General features: G+C 31.2%; 1 protein-coding gene across 2 annotated transcripts in view; it reads right to left on the bottom strand.

Annotated features, from left to right (window-relative positions):
• The window catches only part of EYS (eyes shut homolog), a 2,056,951-nt gene that overhangs the window by 1,690,571 nt on the left and 345,253 nt on the right, over positions 1-21,127 (bottom strand). For both annotated transcript variants that reach the window (XM_032154320.2, XM_032154329.2), the window contains exons 9-11: positions 19,072-19,231; positions 9,395-9,534; positions 240-406 (exon numbers count right to left, since the gene is read on the bottom strand). In XM_032154320.2, the coding sequence (XP_032010211.1) occupies positions 240-406; positions 9,395-9,534; positions 19,072-19,231 (467 nt within the window). The remainder of the gene's footprint in view (positions 1-239; positions 407-9,394; positions 9,535-19,071; positions 19,232-21,127) is intronic.

Here is a 21,127-nt window from a genome sequence, read left to right as displayed (position 1 = left end):
TTCTATACAGATATATTCCTTCTTTCCTTCTTTTATTGTGCTAGAATTGTTATACATAACATGTATTATGTAACATAATATATAATAACTATATATGTATATGTAAGTGTTTGTTGTGGAAATTCCAATCATTTTAATCAACAAAAAGATTGTTACTATGAAACAGTTCGATTATGACTATCAATTTAATTACAACTTTTTGATATGTGATATTATCTGCTCAAATGATACATAAATACCTGGGTCTATTAATTTCATCTTTACAAATAGCTTCATGTTGACACTCATTTTCTTGATCATCAGTTGTATTTTCCAGATACATGTTGCCAGCCCATCTGAGAAAACATAGATACTGATATTCCTGACTGTCTTCTTCACTCAAACAACTGCATCCATTTGCACAAATCTATAGCAACAAAAGAAGTAAAAATGTTATAAATTCCCATCATTTACTACAATATTACAATTGTGACCTGAGAGACCACAATAGATGCCTCTCTGTCTACTAAGATGAAACCTAGGGTTAAGGAAACAGAAGGTAACTATGGGACAAGGGTTCAAAGCTTGGCTGGCACAGCAATTCCGTAAATTTCTAGAGCTATAAGAAAAACCACACCCTTGCTAAATTCCCTAATAGGAGCTTTCAGTCAAATTGTCATTTCATTTCTAACTCTGATTTACAACCAAGGCCACCATAACCCTTATCAGACAGAGAATCGCCTTACAAAACACTTTTCTGATAAGCAATTGTAGGTCTCAAACCAGTTTCAGCCAGTTTATACAGACAGGACATAAACTGTCTTTGCGTCCTATAGTTCACTTTTTTTATGTGAATTGCCAAATTCCACCTAATTTTAAAGCTAAAGCCCTGCTTCAAAGAGAACATGGGATGTACGTTACATATATGTTTACTCATTGAACATGTGCTTGACTGTCCCCCATAAATATGTATTGCTTTCCCCACAAACTTGCTGAATATGTCTGACTCTCTTTTGAACACAGACCTTATGAGACACAAAAATCACCCTGACCTTTACTACTTCTGAGAGAGCACCTTGGGTCCACATCAGAGATGAAGTTTTCCCAGTTATATTATTTGGCTCTGTTTCCTCAGCCATGTCTCATGTTGATTTGTGATTCTGACTGTTGGAGGTGGGGCCTGGTGGGAGATGATTAAATCATGGGGGCAGTTTCCCCCTTGCTGTTCTCCTGATACTGAGTGAGTTCTCCTGAGAGCTGGTTGTGTAAAAGTATATAACACCTCTCCCTTTACTCTCTCTCCTGCTACCATGTGAAGACCATGCTTGCTTCCCCTTTGCTTTCTGCCATGATTGTAAGTTTTCTCAGGCCTCCCAGCCATGCCTCCTGTAGAGCCTGTGGAACTGTGTGTCAATTAAACCTCTTTTCTTTGTAAATCACCCAGTCTCAGGTAGTTCTTTAGAGCAGTGTGAGAATGGACTAATACACCCAGTTAGCAAACTGATACCACAAATAAACTCTTCTTTCTACTATTTAGTCTTCTTGGTAGTCTTTTGGATACACAATCATTTCAAAGTTTGAATTTCAAGCTTTCATTTATTTGCTGAAATAATGTTTCTTTAGCAAAGGTTAAAAAAATCAGGTTTGATTTATGTCAAAATCATTTTTAATAGTCAAATTGTTTATACTCAAATTGTGACAGAAATATATATGTATGTGTATATGTATGTATATATATGTACTGAACATATGTACATTTATTACACAATTATTTTAAATTCCATTTTATTTTAACGAAATTTTTATAGACATTGTTTAAATGTTAACTGATGTGATGGAAATAGCATTGTATTGATAGACAGATCCATGGAAAGTCTATTTGTGGTTTTGCTAAATAGTTTTCATTCTTCAGTGGTTTACTTGTTTTCTCCTTTGAACTGATAGTAAAGCTTTACTGGATTCCTCATTAAAAGTAAATTAAATAATATCTTTCACACATGTTTGTTTAATATTTTCATAAAGTTATGATGCCATGTTTTATTGAAAATTATATTTATATTTTTAACAGCTTTAAAAAATCTTCCACAGATATGCCCAATGAAGTCACCTGATGGTTAGGTAAACTGTCAGAAGAGAAATGCACTTCTTATGGAGTGCTTAAACACAGGTATATATTTATACATTTACATATACATATATTCTTAATTTCTACAGGTAAATTCAAATGACAGTAGAACTTTACTATCTTTAAAAACATTTCTCTGCATATTTTCACATTTTCTTTTTGGTTTTGGTTCATAGCCAACAAGTTATTTTCCATCTGTAGCAACAAAGATTAGGAATTTGGTTTCATGGTCTGATCTTTATTGATATCTAAATAGATGAATGTTTCATGGAGATTCACTCTCTGTTGAATTAGAATCAAATGAGAATCTGTCTTTTCACTTTCTACATAGAGCTCAAAACAAGTAAGAAAATCAAATCTACTAGGAAGTAGAATAGTTCTTTGACGTGAACAGATAATAAAGTGTTATTTACACTTGCCCCAAGTCTAAAATATTACAACTGAAGCTTTAAGTTTTCTCTGTGTCTGTATGTCTATGTGTTTGTAATTCACAAAGGCTTTCATTTCTGTTTGAGTATGTAATTATTTTCTACATCCAGAGGATATTAGTTGTAAAGTTTTTTTCAATTAAAGGAGCACTGTTATAACTGGCTTACAAATTTAATAAATGCTCATATAGGAAGCAACAAATTCTAGCATTTTATGACACTACTTTATTTTTCTATCTATCTCTATCTCTATATCTATAGGTAGTTTAGCTTCCTAAAATTTGAGACTATACTGAACATTATAACTTACTGTGTTTTTCTTTAAAAAAATGAGAATATTCTCTTTTGTTATCTCAGAAAAATTACCAAAGTTAGAAAGTTGACTTGGCTATAAAGCTATATTTTCTAGCTTATAAGCCTTATTCAAAATTTGTTAATTTTTAAAATATTCTTTATGGAAAAACGCCTAATGTATTATTTCTGCACCTTAAATATAATTAGAAAATATGAAACACCAAAACTTCAAATTACCCATTGTATTTTTAATTATTATATATCTATATTACAGAATAATACATAATTAAATCTTGAAAGAGAGCAATATTTTAACAAGGAATATTAGTACAGAATTTGGAATAGGACAAACTTATTTCATATAACTATTTATTTTCAAAATAATTATTACTGGGATTTAAGAAAATCTGAAATAACTAAAAGTTGAATAATGAGTTTTTCTCTTGGCTATACCTCAAAAACCACATAACATTTTGTCTAAGGGATGTGATATGAACACCTAAATTATATCTAATGCTCCAGTTGAGACACTTTTATTAAATGAGAAAGATGGTGAATTATTTTATGCTGCAGTTATGTACTATATCTAAAAACTATTGCAAGTAATTTCTGGGACAAAAAAATAATTTTGGGTTTCAACATGATTTCTCATCTGTTCAGGTAGTCTAGACATCTACTAGAATTTTGGTTTTCTATAATTAAATTTACAGATAAGAAGTCTCTCAGAAAAATTAGCAAGAGAGTAAATTATATCAGTAGATGTATAGAAACTTGAATCTGCCTTGCAAAGCAGAGGAAATATTTCTCAACTTTGTGTATACAGAGAATCAAAGATCTGCTTAAAGGAGTCCATTAATCTTTAAAAATTTTATACAAAAAATTCTATCAAATATTCTATCAAAATGTTACATCAAACGAGTTTAGCAATTTTGGACTGAACGGGGTTGGCAACCCTAACCTCTGTATTTCACAGGTGAACTGTATATATATTATGTACATAAAACATATAATTAATTATTAAACTTTGCACAAAAACCTCAATATTACAAAATACACACAAGTTAAATTAGAAGTTTTATTCTAGATATTTTAAAATGTTTACTTGATGAAGGAATGCAATAAAATCATGATTTTGGGCAGTGGAAGATATTTTCTTCCCAAAAGAAACAGAAGTAAAACAAACAGCTGGAAATTCCCTTTTTGATAATTCATTACTAGTAGTGTATATACATAACACAGTATTATTACTCCAAAGTCACTTCATCTGTAGAGAAATTAACCTTCCTGAAGGATATTTATAACATACTTACAGAAAATGTTCTGCATAGGTAAATAAACAACTCTAGTTAAATAATGCCAGCTATCATTTCAGAGAATATCATGTAATTTTCCAGAAATAATTTTGTCATATCCACATTATATTAGTACATAGGGTCACTTGGCAAAGGACTCTGTGGGAAAAAAATTCTGTAAGATCTAATATATGCCCTTTATTTTGCCATTTTGACCCTTGTTATTAAATAGATAAATAAAGTGACTTCAGAGGGGAAAGTGACTTTTCTTAATCATGATACGTAGAAAGCTGGATCCTTAAAATAATATCTGTCAAGGTAAAAATTGCACCAAAGTTAGATAGGTCATTAAATTTTATTAAAGACTATTGAAATAGGGGAGAGAGACTAAACTCAATTCTCCAAAAATAGAAAGCAGGAGAGACTTTAACTGTGAACTTGAACTAATAAAACATGACAGCAGTCCTCCCTTATTGTTGGTTTCATTTTCCACGCTTTCAGTTACCACAGTTCAAAAATATGTTAGTACAGTTTAGTAAGATATCTTGAAAAAGAGAGACCACAGTCACATGACTTTTATTATAGTATACTGTTATAATTGTTCTATTTTTATTAGTAATTGTTGTTAATCTATTTTTGTGCCTGATTTAAAAATTAGACTTTATCATAGGTATGTATGTATAGAAAAACTACAGTAAATACAGGGTTTGGTACTATTCACAGTTTCAGGCATACACTGGGGTCTTGGAAAGTATCCCTGCAGTTAAGAGGGAAGACTGTTATACTTGATGTCACTAGAGAAGAGTTTGATCAATGCAATGTGTCAAGCAGATTGAGTTATTACTGAGTTTGCAAAGATTTTGCTCTGTGAGTAGGCCTTCTGTAGAGTACACAGGGAAGTAAGAGTACTATTTTCTTTGATATTTACATTTCAGAGACGTGGTTCCAAGGTCCTTGATACAGACATCCCGTGCATCCTTAAACTGGCAAGAGTTTGGAAGATTTACATACATTTCAAAAAGGCAGATAATTTATAACTGCAAAATTTTTAAAGTACATCCTATAAGAAAAAAAGAGTGCAGGGGCCCGTAGGCAATAAGAAACTTGTCTGAAGTTTAGTCAAGGTGAGGGAAAGAGGAAGGTTGTTTTGGCTATATATTTAGCTAACTAAAAGGGAACACATTTTAAAAATCATATCTGGATGAATTAAAGTTCAAATTTATACTGGATTAAGACCTAGTCATAAATTCTGAAATAAAATAAACTTGGTAAAAACCTTTCACATCCCAAATTTTAGTGCTCCATAGACTCTTCTACTTGGCTTGAAATTCACCTTCTCTTCCCCGTAACTCATAATAATATATAATTTTATAACATTTTTGTAGCAGGGGTGTAGAAAACAAGATAAACTTATTTGTAATTATGTGTTTCCATTCCAGAAGCATTTGCATTTAAAAAGACCTCACTCAGAGAAGGAAAACATTTTAATACAAAAAAAAAAATAAAAGAACACTCTGGGAATTTCTGTCTTTGATGATGAAAACTAAAATAAACCTAATTTTCCATCACATGTTTCAAAATACTGAGAAAAAGCAAGACTAACTTACTATTTACTCCATGAAATACTTGCTTCTGGAACATAAGACTTGAACCAACTAAAATAAGTTATTTACAAAGACTAACAGTTTGCACATCAAGACTCACTTTAAAGATTCTCAGTATATCGTGCCAACAATAGGAAGCTTTCCTTCATAAACTCTAACCAGTCCCCACTAAATACCCTCTACAACTGACTCAAAGCTCTACACCAAATAAATAACTTTCCACAACTTCTCCCATCTGAGGCACTACTAAGACTCTACTAAGGTGTTGTTTTCCCTTATTGAAAGAAGTCCAAAATAATTAGTTTGTCTCCATCAGCAGAATTGTCTGGTGGTCTTTCGGAGGGTAAAAAGTGAATAAATCCAAAGTTTCACAAAATCTCATTAAAATGCCCTCACTCTCAAGGCTGGATAGCAACCAATGCACTACCCTGAGAACACTGGATATTCTCTCCAACTGTGAAAGTGACATAGGTACAGTATCAAGTCTAAACTCCAATTTTTTTCATTAACTTGACAAATGTTATGTTTCTGTTGTTTCTTAAGAATAAAAAAAAAGCAAAACAACATGGCACATGGATACATATGTAACAAACCTGCACATTGTGCACATGTACCCTAAAACCTAAAGTATAATAATTAAAAAAAAAAGAAAAAGAAAATAAAAAAAATTCAAATATATATAAATAGGAAAACTCTCCATCTTCATCAGTTTTTCAGGTGAGTCTATAAGAGGAAGTCAGCTGGGAGAGGAAAATGTGGGTTCTACAAGTACATCATTCAAGTGTTCTAAATAAGCGATGAGTTCAGATGATCACATCACTCTAGTGTTCCTTTGGGCAACATTTTTATTGTCACCTTTTAAAAAATCTTCTAAACACTCTTAGTTGATTTGAAATTGATTGATCTTTTGATTTTTCTGGAGACATATTGTACAAATGCTTGCTGACATAAGTTTTCACGGGTTCTTCTCAGTCTTTTATACCTGGACACCACACATTCCTCCCCTCATATTGTAAGCCATATACATATCTCTCTAATTGGCATAATTTCTCAAAGGACAATGTGAAATTGCAGTGACCACTCTGGGGAAATTCTGACATGAACAAGATTGTTTATTTGACAGATCCAACAGAACAAAAAGGGAAAAATCCTCATGAGATTCTCTGTCCTGTATGTCTAATAGAGAGATTACTGTGTATTATACAAAACCTCCTCTTTCATTTTCATGCTTCTGGGATGAAGAAGCACTAGATTTTTAATTACATGGCTCTGTGAAATTGTCAAGTATGTGAGTTATTTAAACTGTTTATAATAATTCGTTCTTGTGTGTTTGAAAATAGTTTTTCTGCATTTAAGCATCTCCAGTGCTGTGCAGAAGGGAGATAATCAAACTTTGCATCATAATTTTATATCTAACAGAATCTAGATAAACTTCATTTAGTCATTTTTCACTTTTTCTGCTTTTCTGTTTTGCTTAGAAAAAATAGAAATTAATTGATCATAAATATTTTTATAACATTCTATATTGCCATTATAGAATGATTTTTCAGATAGTCTACATTTTACAATGAAAGGAAATGATTAACTGTGCTTTATTTACATGATTTCTCTTCCCAAAATTTTAACAAATCAGGAAAAGCATTCATGTGTATGGGTAATATTGTTAGTCTTTAGTTGAAGAAAAAAACTGGGCTCCACAGAGCTTTGGCTTAATCCTAAAGTTTTGATTTTTCAAAATACATAAATACTGAGGTTTGCTTATTTATATTAGTATATATGTATTTATTTATTCTAAAGGTTTATTTATTTAAAAAGGACTCATGTAATTTTTAAATAAATGACATTTCAGATAAATTAGACTGATTTAATTTAACTTTAAGAGAAATATTCTATAATTATGTCCTCAAATTGTCTGATTACACAAATCTAAAATTGATATAATTGAAATTTTAAAAACAGATCTAATTTAAAAGGGTTGAATCTTGTGACTTCTTACTAATTTTACTACACTGATATATTAGAATGTTTTATTGATGATACTACAAATCATAAGAACTTAACATGATTGTGTAAGTTTGCAATTTCTAAATATTTAGTCAACATTAAGAACTTACACAGATATTTAATCAAATTAATCAAATTATCTTGGATGCCTGAACAATTAATCAAATTAATCAAATTATATTGGATGCCTGAACAATTCCTAATTAAGAAAAATATAAAAATATAGTCTCTAAATACAGATTTAAATTACTTCTGTCCTTATAGAATGAAATAAGCTGTGCAAATACAGTTGAAGGATGTGCATTTATATTTATTTTGCCTATGACAAAAGTTGTTAAAGTTATATAAAATGTGTAATCATAAAGTAATAAAATAGTCAAAATGATCTTAGATTGCTATATTTGTGTATTTTCTTGAGTCTAAAGAAATTGTTTAATTTGATTAAAGTTGGTGATTTATATTATAAAAGGATACTGAGAACTAGAAATACATAAACAAAACAACAAATATGATTTTCTTGTTCCTAACAAAGGTTTACAGTTACTGAATTATTAAGTGTACTATAATATGTAACTATTTTTAATATACTGATAAAGCTAAAAGTCTTAAAGCTGTAATGTAATATAATGTAATCATCTATGTGTATAGTGATGTATATGTGATTGGCTAAATATATGTAAGAATGTATTAAGCTTACTTCATATAGTTATGACTTGTAAACATATATCAAAATATATTTGAGGGCATACTTTCAGATGTTCTGTGGTATTTGAAGTCTTTTTGCCCATAGCTGTAATGCCTCTAGATGGTGAATTTGAAGGAAATAGTGACTTGTATCAGTTTTTACAAGGTTGACTCAACATAAATTTATATATTAGTAAAGAAAAGGGCTTATGAGTCTTTACTGAAATGTATACAATACACAGAATTAAAATATGGCTTTCTTAAAATGACCAAATTAGGATGTATCAAGACAAGATAGGTTACAAATACTTTGTTAATTCTCTTTTTGGAAAATTCTTGAATCATTTTAACAAAAAGTTCCTATTCCTAAGTTGTTTAAAATGAAGATTCTTAAATTTTTCTTAATTATTGTTACATATTAAAAAATATAATCTAATTGGTATAAGACAGTGGTGAGGGGATAAAAGGAGAGCCTCTCTTTTATTCTTGCCACAGGCCTCACAATTTTTAGTGATGGAACTGCCTAGAGATTAGAAATTATTTTCATTTATTTTTATTTATTTTATTTTTTAAGCAGCTTGCTTGTGTAAGAGGTTAGAAATCTCTCGGAGATTTAAACATATCCAAAAGACAAATGCATTTCATTATGATCTGTGAGCAAAAACAAGTGGCATAATCCAACTGTATTTGAGACGCTTTAGTCAGCCTGCAAATTATAACATTAATAAAACACAAAAAGACTAGGAACAAAATGATTCTTCAAAATTTTTACCTTCCCATATTATAAATGTATCAAGTAAATATAAATTTCCAAGTAGACTGTTGGGAATTTGTTTATGAAGTTACATTTAAACTATGAAAACTACATATTTTCATATTTTGAATATTGAAGAATCTGTAACCTAAACATTTCTAACTTTCTAAAAATCAGACAATTACAAGCTAAAGAGAAAAATGGAAAGCAACTACATAAATTTACCTTACCTCTTTTGTGCCTTCACATGGGAACCAACATGAAGAATTATTATCTTCAGGATCATTCACATAGATTGCCTCTTCAGTGCAGTTTGCAGCCAGAAAGAAATAGGCATCAATAACCTCTTGGCACTTTTCACCTTCAGATCCTTTAAAAAAAAGAGATAAAAAATTAAATAAACTCTTAAAAACTTGAATTCACAATGAATTATTAAGGACTCTGGTCAAATTACTTGAGAAGATAAATTTGACAACATCTGCCACAAAATAAGTTCCTGTATATATATGATATAGAATTTGAAGGAGACCTCAAAGCCCAACACTCTCATTTTAAACATGAACTGAGAAATACAGCATCACAAGAAGAAGACACAGCTCCCACACCAATTCATTTTTTAAAATAATCAAATGTTGACTAAACTGCAATTAATAATTATAAGAAAGGATGGTAGAACCATAAAAAGAACACTGTCCTATAACAAAAATAAAAGCAGAGATTGCAAAAGAGCAGAAGAAAGAAGTGACCTATATTCAAGAGAATGTGACCTATATTCAAGACGAAAACTAAAATTTTAAGGCCCAGACCTAGAATTACCAGGAATTTAAAATGATTATATTAAATTTTCTGAAAAATCAACAGGAAAAGATGAATAAAATAGATAATCAGATAAGGAATTAGGCAATGAGAGATTTTGAAATTGTAGGAAAAAACAAACAAAAAAAATGGTAAATCTCAGAATTGTAGGGAAAAAGGAGTTAATTAAACTGGGCTGAGAACCCGTTATTGGTCATTAATATCGGTAATAAAAGAACATAGAAGACCTGATCCCATCTTTTTGTAAACATGACTACATCTCCTAGTAAACAAACAAAAAATATTTGTCAGAGGACAGTATTTATCTAAAGAATCTTTTAGCAAAATATCTCTGGCTTTGGACTGCTTATAGTAAACAAATCTAAACTCTAGGGACTCACAAGGCATCATTTCTTGGAAAATATAATGTAAGCTATGCATTTTACAACTGAGTTGTAAATTAGAAATGATTCATAACTGACGTCTCCCTACCATGTGAATGTCTCACCAAGAAATCTCACATATTACTGGAAAAAAAGAAGGAGCTAGGAACCAAGCCCAATATCCCAAATCTCTTCAATCATATGTATGTAATTTGACTGTTTATAAATTTAAGATTACAGAAAATTATGGCTATGTTAATAAAACAATTAATGGATGAGATTATCAGAAGATCAAACACAAGAGAAGAAAAGATCAGTAAATTTAATGATAGGTCAATAAAAATTCTACCTGTAACATTCTGAGAGTAATTAACTCAAATTATGCTAGCTCCATATAATTAATTGATATGTGTTCCTCCCTCTGTGTTTTTGTGCAAATTTATATAGTATTAGAATGAATACTTTATTGAAAATTTGGAGAACTTTAATAAAAGGCCATATATTTCAAGTATGTTTTTGTGGGATGATTTTTAAAACTATTTTATTCAGTTATTTAATAAATTGTAGGATTATTTAGAACTGAAATTTATGATCTGGTCAGTTTTTCCAATTAGTATTTTTTTAGAAATTTATCCATTTCATTTAAATTGCCCAATTTATTAGCATAAAGTTTTTCATAATGATATATCTGACTAAACATTTGGATTTAACTCTTAAATTTTTCCCTCTGCCTCCCAAGACCTCAAAAAAAGAGATAATTTAAAAAAATAAATAAAACAAACGTTTTAACCCACAAAAAAGGGTGAGAAGACGAAAAAAAATGATACACTGACTAAATTAGCAGAAAGGCTACAGCCCAAATACAAATGAGGGGACATAATTATGAAAAAAAAATTGGCCTAGCAGAAATACTGAGATGCTCTGGGTTTAAAAAGCATCTGAGAATCTGATACTAAGGTGGGCTCTGGAAAGAAGATTAGCTGACACTGAGAGTCTCTCTCCCAACTCAGTGATCCGGATTATTATTCTAACTCTTCACTCAGCTTTACAAACAAACAAACAATTTCCAAGGTTTATTTTCAGGAGTTAAAGAATCTCAGGGGCTCCTGCCTTAAGGATACCCAGCTCGTTGAGGGTCCCCTAGCGAAAGCCTAGTTGCCATCCTGCAACCCTGTCATAGAGCTCCTGTCATCATGGCCCATCCTTGTATGGTCAGTTTCCAGTCAGCCTTCTTAGTTCCTCACCATTAAATATGATCACTCCAAATGAGAGAGAACAAATCTTCATAAACAGTATTTACAGAAAACTGAGACACTAGGCAAAAAAGAAGAAAATTAAAACAAAACTATAACATTTTTAGAGAGAGAAGAAAAGCCATTTTACCCTTATTGAAAAAAAAAACAATGTCAGAAATGTGTATAATTTAAAGGATGGAAAACTGCCCTATATTATTACAAATATAGTAAAACAAATTAAAAATTGAAACTCATTTTGAGATATTCAATTGGGGAGATGGAATAGAAAATAAAGCAATATGAAAAGAAATAGGAAAGAGAAAAGAAATTATGAGAAAATGAGAGGATCAATTTAGGAGATGTGATACCCAATTTTTGGAATTGGGCCTACAGAAAAAAAAAAAAAAAACAGGAAAAAGGACTTTTTAGGGGAAAAAATACAGAAACTACCTAAAAATGGAGAGACCCATGCTTCCAAATAGAAGAGTTTAACAAGAGATAACAAGAACATACTATGTAAAAGTCTCAACATTGTGAAATTTCAGAACACTGAGCAAAAAACATGGAAAAGTGTTCCATAGAAATAAACACAAATTATATATAAAGAATCACATGGTTGTCTACTATACACGTGATTCTACACTATTGCATGCCTTTCTTTCACTTTATCATGTATCTCAGTCCTAGATGAGTTCTACATTCATTTCCATATTTATGTTTATTCTTTTTCTTAACAACAAATGATACCAGGTATAAAATTACACCTATATTATTTAGCATGTGGATGTATTCTCAATGATCAGAAGGTTAGGTCAAATGGTATAGAATTTGTAATATTGACAGATATTGCAAAACTATCCCACTTAGATATTATAGTGATTTTACATTATTTCTAGCAATGGATAGTCATTAAATTGTCAAATTCTAAAATTTTTGCTGGGCTAAGAGGAGAAAAATTATATACTTACAGTGTTTTTTAAATTTGCTTTGATTGCATTATGAATAGAGCTTAGCATTTTCCCCACATATTTAGGGATACTCTCTGTGCCTTCGTATGTAAATTGTGTGTTTATATTACTGACTTACCTATCAGGTTTTTCAGTTTTTGCTTCTTAATTTCTAAGTCATTGATATATTCTTGATCCTAATCTATCTTTTGTGAAGTAAAATGTTTGTGCAGTGTTTCTTTTGCATTTTGATTTTTATGTCTTTCATAAGCAGATATTTTTACTTCTCTTGTAGTAAAATTCACTAGTCTTTTCCTTCTGACATCAACATTTTTAGTATTAACTAAACATCTTTAGTATTAACTATAAACTTTTTTTTGTTTTACTCCTTGAATTTTTGTGGGTAACTACTAAGTGATATATTTATGGGTTACATGAGATATTTTGCTACAGGCATACAATGCATAGCAGTCACCTCAGGGAAAATAGTGTATCCATCACTTCGAGCATTTATCCTCTCTTTGTGTTGCAGATAATCCAGTTATATTCTTTTAATTACTTAAAAATGTACAGTAAATTATTGTTGCCTGTAGTCACCCTGTGGTTCTATCAGATATTAGATCTTATTAATTATATCTAATTATATTTTTGTGCCCATTAACTATCCCCACTTCCATCCACTTCACTATCCTTCCAAACCTCTGGTAACCATCATTCTACTCTCTATCTGTATGAGTTCCATTGTTTTAATTTTAAGCTCCTACAAACACGTGAGAACATGTGACTTTGTCTTTCTGTGCCTGGTTTATTTCACGTAACATAATGACCTCTAGTTCCATCCATGTTGTTGCAAATGACAGGATCTCATTTTTTTATATAGCTGAATAGTATTCCATTGGGTAAATATACCGTATTTCCCTTACTCATTCATCTGTTGATGGACACCCAGCTTGCTTCAAAATCTTGGCTATTGTGAATAGTGCTGAAGTAAACATGGGAGTGCAGATATCTCTTCAATATACTTATCCCCTTTCATTTGAGTATATACCTAGCAGTGGGATTGCTGGATCATGTGGCAGTTCTATATTTAGTATTTTTTAGGAACCTCCAAACTGTTCTCCACAGTGATTGTACTAATTTACATTCCCACCCCAACAGTGTACAAGGGTTCCCTTTTCTATACATTCTTGCTAGCATTTGTTATTGCCTGTCCTTTGCACTGGGGTGAGATGACATCTCATTTTAGTTTTAATTTGCATTTATCTGATGACCAATTATGTTGAGCACATTTTCATATGCCTGTTTGCTATTGCATATCTTCTTTTGAGCAATATCTATTTAGATCTTTTTTCCCATTTCTAAAAATTATATTATTATTTTATTCCTGTAGAGTTGTTTGAGCACCTTTTGTATTGTTATTAATCCCTTGTCAGATAGATAGTTTGCAAATATGATCTACCATTCTGTGAGTTTTGTCTTTTTTGTTTCCTTTCTTCTACAGAAGCATTTTAACTTGGTGTGAGCTCATTTGTCTATTTTTTGTTTGATTACTAGTGCTTGTGGGGTATTACTCAAGAAATCTTTGCCCAGTCCAATATGCTGGATAGTTTCCCCAATGTTTTCTTTTAGTAGTTTCATAGTTTGAAGTCTTAGATGTAAGTCTTTAATCCATTTTGATTTGCTTTTTGTATATGGTGGGAGATAGGGGTTTAGTTTCATTCTTCCCCCATCCAAATTTACAAAGCATTTCTCCAACATTCTCTAATACTTTTATACTTTCTTTTTTATGTATTAAAACTTTTATCTATTTCAATTTAATCCAGAGAATGTTTAAAGGCACACACAAGTTGAATTTTTTTTCAGATGGCTATCCAGTTGTTCCATGTTAATTATTAAATAGTCCCTACTTATTCTAATAAACTGAGATGGCAGTTTTATTATATATTATATATTTTTTCATGTCTTGGATTCATTTTGAGACTTTGTATTTTGTCATATTTGTTGACTACCAATGCAGTGGTGCTATGCTTTTCATCAATGAAGCTACATAATCTATTTTAATGTATGGCAGAGCTCATTCTATACATCACTTGTCCAAATGATGCACTTTTGCAGAGTACACTTGGCTTTATTTGTCTTTTATTCCATGTGAACATTAAGAAATAAGATGTCAATTTCATAGAACACACATATAACACCATTATTTTATTAAAATTTCAATAAACCTATAAAATAATATTAAGAGTTGAAATCTTTAAAAGATGTATCTCCAGTATAATATAAGTTTTTCAGGGGGAAGGTTATTATTATTATTTTAAATTTACAGATGAAACTCTATGTATCATATATAAGGTTATGATTATGTATGTATCATATACAACATGATATTTTGAAGTATATGCACACTGCAGAATGACCAAATCTAGCTAATTAACATACGCATTACCTCATATAGTTATCATGTTTGTGGTAAGAACACTTCTGAAATTATAAAACTCACTGGCAAAAGTAAACAAATTGTAAAATTCAGAGTACTCAAATACTGTATGGTAGTGTGTAAATCACTAATATAATTAGTATGAAGGTTGAAAGAAAAACTATTAAGAATAATAGTAGTTACAGCATAATATATCTTTAGAATTTTCTTTCAGATTATGTATGCATGCACCTATACTACAGCAATATCTAAAGTTTTCTCCATGTAGAAGTTGCATGTTTTTGTTAATTTTAGTCCAATGCATTTTAACATTTTAATTCTTGTTTGTAAGAAATATTTTCTTCCTTATGATTTAATTAGCTTTGTTCTGTTTATGAAAGTTGTTCATTTCTAATTAGTGATTTAATTAAGAGAATTGTCTTTCAAAGCATGTAAAAATGCTTTAAAAACTTACTATAAGTGATATGAATGAAAAGTACTAAACCACTATTTTTAATACTCATATTTTTAAAAAGTCTTCAACTAAAGGTTAAAACTAAAGTCCCTAAAATACTTGATAGATATATAAATAGTAGGCATTTGACAAAAGAAGACTTGAAGGTAGAACAATATACCAAGAAAAATAGATTTTGATAAAGATTGCTTTGTTGATATAGCATTTCCTATTTTCACAAAAATTGTTTAAAATTTAAGAAGTAACGTATAATGAATAGATTATAATTAATATCCTGGAAGGTCTTCTACCAGAAGATCCATTACTTTATAAAGGAAAAATAAAACTTTCACAGTAAATATTTGTTTGCAATATCAACTCACAAATGCAACAATCGCTATTTATTTAGAAAAAAAGTTCACTAGTACATGTTAAGTGTTTTAACTCTATGTTTAACTTGGATAAGCAAACTGAAATAATGATATGCTTCAAGAAGAAAGAGATTTAAAAGAATTTCTCTGTCTTATTTTCTTTTTTTATCTAGGATTTTATCTTTTCTTAAGCATGATTCATATTGTCTTACTTCACTTCGCAACTCTTTATCCACTCTGTCAGTAGCTCCTTTCCTCAAACCTAATAATACACATAATGAACATAGATGATGACATTGAAAAGACACAGTGCATGTCAGCTCTTTCTCAAGATGTGCACTGTCGACCAATTGTCCTTGAAGGGGCTTCTTCTAATTAATTACCATCCCTTCTCTGTAGAGCAATCATATTGGCAAGAATTGATTGGGCGTGTAAGACACTTCATTTAGTTGTTAGAAAAATCCCTTAATTAAAATAATTTTCCTGCTGGTAAAATTAATGCACCCCATGCAAAATTACCAGCATGATTTTAAAGTTCCTCTTCAATTACATTTTATATTTCATGAGGAAAAAAGTAAAAGAAGATCTTAATGGCAATTACCAAAAGAAATAAGAAGGAATTTTGCAGTACATAAAATGTATAATTCTATTTACATATTTTTTCATTTATTTTAACTTCTATTTTGTTTTGAAAACTTGAGAAGTTTCATTGCTGAATCTTCATATTGAAATTCAAAATGAGTTTACGTGTTTTACTTAAACATTCATTCAGGCTGTGCATTATCACACTGCTTCTTTTCCATTCAAAAGCCCAAGTCATTTAGATTCTCAGATGTAGGGGTCACATAATTTTAATTTTTGTTATAATTAGCTATATTCAGTAAGTTCTGTCCAGTAATTCAGGAAGGAATAATGATTAAATATGCATATATTGTTTTGAAGATAATTGCTTTCTGCTAAGTTATCCATGAGTAATTTTAACTCTGTATTACACCACCCATTTTCTAAAACATATATTTGTTATTTTACTGCCATTCATAAAGTTGACTATATTTGCTCAAATCTGATTTATCCATGAGCAATTTGACTTGCTATTATTCCTTCCATTTTCCTTCAAAAATACTTTTGCTATTTCATCATTGTGAATATGTTCCCTGTAGCAATTTTTAGTTCTCAAAAGAAGTTTAATATTTAAAAATAACCAAACATATGAAAGCATTATTCCTACTATGAGACAAAGGAAAATGAAATGCAAAAACGATGCAAGCACTGAAATATGTGAACTAATTTGGTTCTAACAGTAGAGAGCATTTCTCAATCTGCACATTAAAAGCATTTAGGGAACCTCAAAAAATACTCTGTGTCCATCTCACTACAATTCCAGTTTGACTGTTCTGTGATGAGAATTCACCATTAGTATGTTTCAAGAGCTCCTTCAGATGATTCTAATATGTGGTCAGGGTTTAAAAACAACGGAAGTGACACAATCCCTAAATAGTCCTGAGGTTAATTCCTCTAACCTCAACTGTATTTATTTCTTTGTTTCATCTGATTGTGTCATTTATAAAATAGTAAGTACTCATAACAGAGTCTCTGAACGTTCCTTTTAGCATCAACATAGTATCGTCAACAATGCTTTGCTCTCTTCTACCACTTTTGGTCTTCAGTGTGATCTGATTAATTGAACTGATAACTATTTCTGTCACTAAAGGTTGTTAACTCTACAGTATACTATTTTATGAGCATGGTGAAATAAATTATCATGTTTTCTGTTTAAACGGCTAATTGTTAGTTTACTTCAACACTGTTGTGATGTAATACAATGTTAGAAATTCAGCTTCTGTTGGTTAGCTGTTACTCAAAAACAGACACATCAAACTGTTAATTTGCTGGTTGTTTGTAAACTGAAGTGCCAAAATATCATTGTCAGAGGAAATATTCTTTAAAAGAATGAAAATACCATATAGTCTTAAGAATGTAAATCAAATTTGCATCAGCTAAGTTAAATAATATTAAAAATGTAATCAAAGAATGAAAATTATGCCCATCAAAATAGATTGCGATAGAAATTGAAACTCTATAAAACAAAAACATATATGGGAATACAAGTGCTGAAATGATTTCACTTCAAGTGTGTAAGACAGAAAACTAGGAGTCCTGTTGACACCTTCATTACTTGCTATTTCCAATTCATAAACAAGATCTTCCATTTATTTCAAGCTTCCAGCATTATGACTCACATTATTACTCCAACCAACTCCCTAGCTTTTTTTCTTCTCTTCCATGTATTTCTCTACTTGCTATAAGCTTATCGAATGCGTCAAAACCTATAGTAATTTTCTATTCCTTTTAGAAGAGAAATCAAAATATTTAACTCAGCATTTTAGTTCTGGCTTTACCCCCTCCATGGAATTGTTATTAGTCTTTTCTCACAGCCCCAGACAGGCCTTCAAAGAAGCCATTTCTTCTAATATAATGTTTTTACAAATAAATTCTCTCAACCCAGAATCCTCTCTTCTCCAACTTCTCTGCCATGACATTATTCTCTATATCTCTCTTCAGGGGTCATTTTCTCATGGAAACCTTTTCTTACAACCCAAATCAATATCTCAATTGCCCAGTTTTTTTTTCTTTTTTTCTAAACAGGCTCATTGCTTATGAGCATTCATGGAATGCTACCTGTTTTCCTAAGAGCATTTTGATTTTAAATAAAATTACATAGTTATTACTGTATTTGTCCATTAACCACTCCCTTCCAACAAATGGATTTATGAAAGTAGAAAATAGCTCTAGTTTACTTCACTATTGTCTGTCTTGCCCCAAGTAGATTTCCTAGGATGTAGTTGGTGTTAAACATGTCAGTTAAAGGAATACATCAGAAAATAAGGCGCCCGCCACCACGCCCGGCTAATTTTTTGTATTTTTAGTAGAGATGGGGTTTCACCGTGGTCTCGATCTCCTGACCTCGGGATCCGCCCGCCTCGGCCTCCCAAAGTGCTGGGATTACAAGCATGAGCCACCGCTGTAGTCCCAGCTACTCGGAGAGGCTGAGGCAGGAGAATGGTGTGAACCCGGGAGGCAGAGCTTGCAGTGAGCCAAGATGGCGCCACTGCACTCCAGCCTGGGTGACAGAGCGAGACTCCGTCTCAAAAAAAAAAAAAAAAAGAAAAGAAGAATATTAATTTTATTTTTAGTTTATATTATGTTTTGAGATATAAAATACTTTGTGTGTTTAGAAAATGAATACATGACTAGCAAATTTTGAAATGATTCAAGCAGATTAAAAAAATTACATAAATTTGTTACCTGCAAATCCTAATTGCCATACATATTCAAATTGAGCAGGACCTTTACCTTGGCAAATACCACGGAAGGTGACTCCACAGTAGCAGAGGTGTTGATGAATTAGGTAAACATTCTTCAAAAACCAACATGGATTTTTTGTGCACCCTGGAATGCATACATACTATAAAAAGGAAACAAGGAAAAATGGTAAATTCTTTTTTGAAATATTTTTCAATATATACATATAACATAAACAGCTAATTTTTAAAACCGCAGTGATTATAGAAAATTTTATGGGACACACTTTTTATACTTCTCTTTATTTCTCCTATTTCTTTATCTTTTCTTTCCATACTATCTTTTGTCATTCCATGTTCAAAAGCCTATATGATAATCTTTTAGCTTTGACTCACTCTCAATAGACAACAGTCCCTAATCTTCTGTTTGATGGGCTATAATACATCTTTCCCCTCACAAATTAAAAATACCTATGGTATAAATTAAGAGACACACCATTTAAAACACTTATAGCAGTAGAATTAGCACAATAAAATGTCATGGTGTGTTCAAATTAGACTTCTGCTATCATTTGAAAATAGTTTAAGATAATCAGGGCATATTGTCTAATAATATTTGTTTATGGTAATCTCCAGCATCTTCAAATACAAAAATCATATACAGTTATATCCACAACTGAACTAACTAAATGTAAACCATTTTAGGTCGCAATGAGGTCTTCACTAAGTTTTAGTACATGCTACACTACTTAGGTGTTAGGAAGACATCAGCCAGCATAAAATTTAAGCCCTAGAGACAAACTAGGGCTATGTATTCTCTTTAGAGCATACCCCTCAATTATTTCTACTTCTCCACATTTTTTATTAACAAATCTCCCTTGAATTTGGCAGAGAAAAGCACAGCTGAGACATGCAGTACAAGGAATCTGACAGTTCCATTAATGAAAGTACTACACTAAGTAAACATTGTTCTGTTTCAAGTCATGGTGGTCTACCTGGATTTGCAATCACAATTTCCTAATTGCACAACAACCCTAAAGTATGAGTCAACCCGAAATGTGAGGAAAATAAAAACAAAATTGGCCAGGCGCAGTGCCTCATGCCTGTAATCCTAGCATTTTGGGAGGCGGAGGCAGGCAGATTACCTGAGGTCGGGAGTTGAAGACCAGCCTGGCCAACATGGTAAAACCCTGTCTCTATTAAAAATACAAAAAGTTAGTCAGGTGCAGTGGCGTGTGCCTGTAATCCCACCTACTCTGGAGGCTGAGGCAGGAGAATCACTTGAACCAGGGAGGCAGAGATTGTGGTGAGCTGAGATCACACCACTGCACTCCAGCCTGGGCTACAGAATAAGACTTTGTCTCAAAAAAAAAGAAAAAAAATAATTAAAAAAATAATTATCATTTAATTATATTAAATGACTACCAAAAAATACAATTTTATGATATATTTCCCAGTTGTGAGATGATCAAAAGCTTTAACCCATTACCTTTATACTCAGACACCAAATGTTCAACTCTACAGATGGCATTAACCAATCTTCACTGTCAGTGGAGATTGTCTTTATTGGATTTAGGTCCTCATTGTGATAGAAAATATGAAAGCCTAATAAATTCTGAATACATGACTGTACAAAATAAACTTATCCATATTGATAGGATTCTGTAGAGTCATTTCTGCACTTAAAACTTAACAAAACAATTAACAGTTTTTATCTCTCATCCCCCTCTCACCCTTCCCTCTGAGTCCCCAAAGACTGCATATTGAGTACAGTGTACACTTCTTCGGTGACTGGTCTACAAAAATCTAAGCAATCACCACTAAAGAGCATATTCATGTAACTAAAAACCACCTATACCCCCAAAAGTATTGAAATAAAAATTTAAAAATAATTTAAGAATATCCTCTTCTGGACACTAGCCTAGGAAGAGAACTCATGACTGAGATCTCAAAGTACAAGCAACTAAAACAAAAATAAACAAATAAGACTTGATTAACCTAAAATGCTTCTGCACAGCAAAAGAAATCATCAATAAAGTGAACAGACAACCTTCAGATTG

This window comes from Hylobates moloch, unplaced genomic scaffold (assembly GCF_009828535.3).
Source record: "Hylobates moloch isolate HMO894 unplaced genomic scaffold, HMol_V3 SCAFFOLD_2, whole genome shotgun sequence".
Taxonomy (NCBI): Eukaryota; Metazoa; Chordata; class Mammalia; order Primates; family Hylobatidae; genus Hylobates; species Hylobates moloch.
This window is presented reverse-complemented; position numbering and strand designations above follow the sequence as displayed.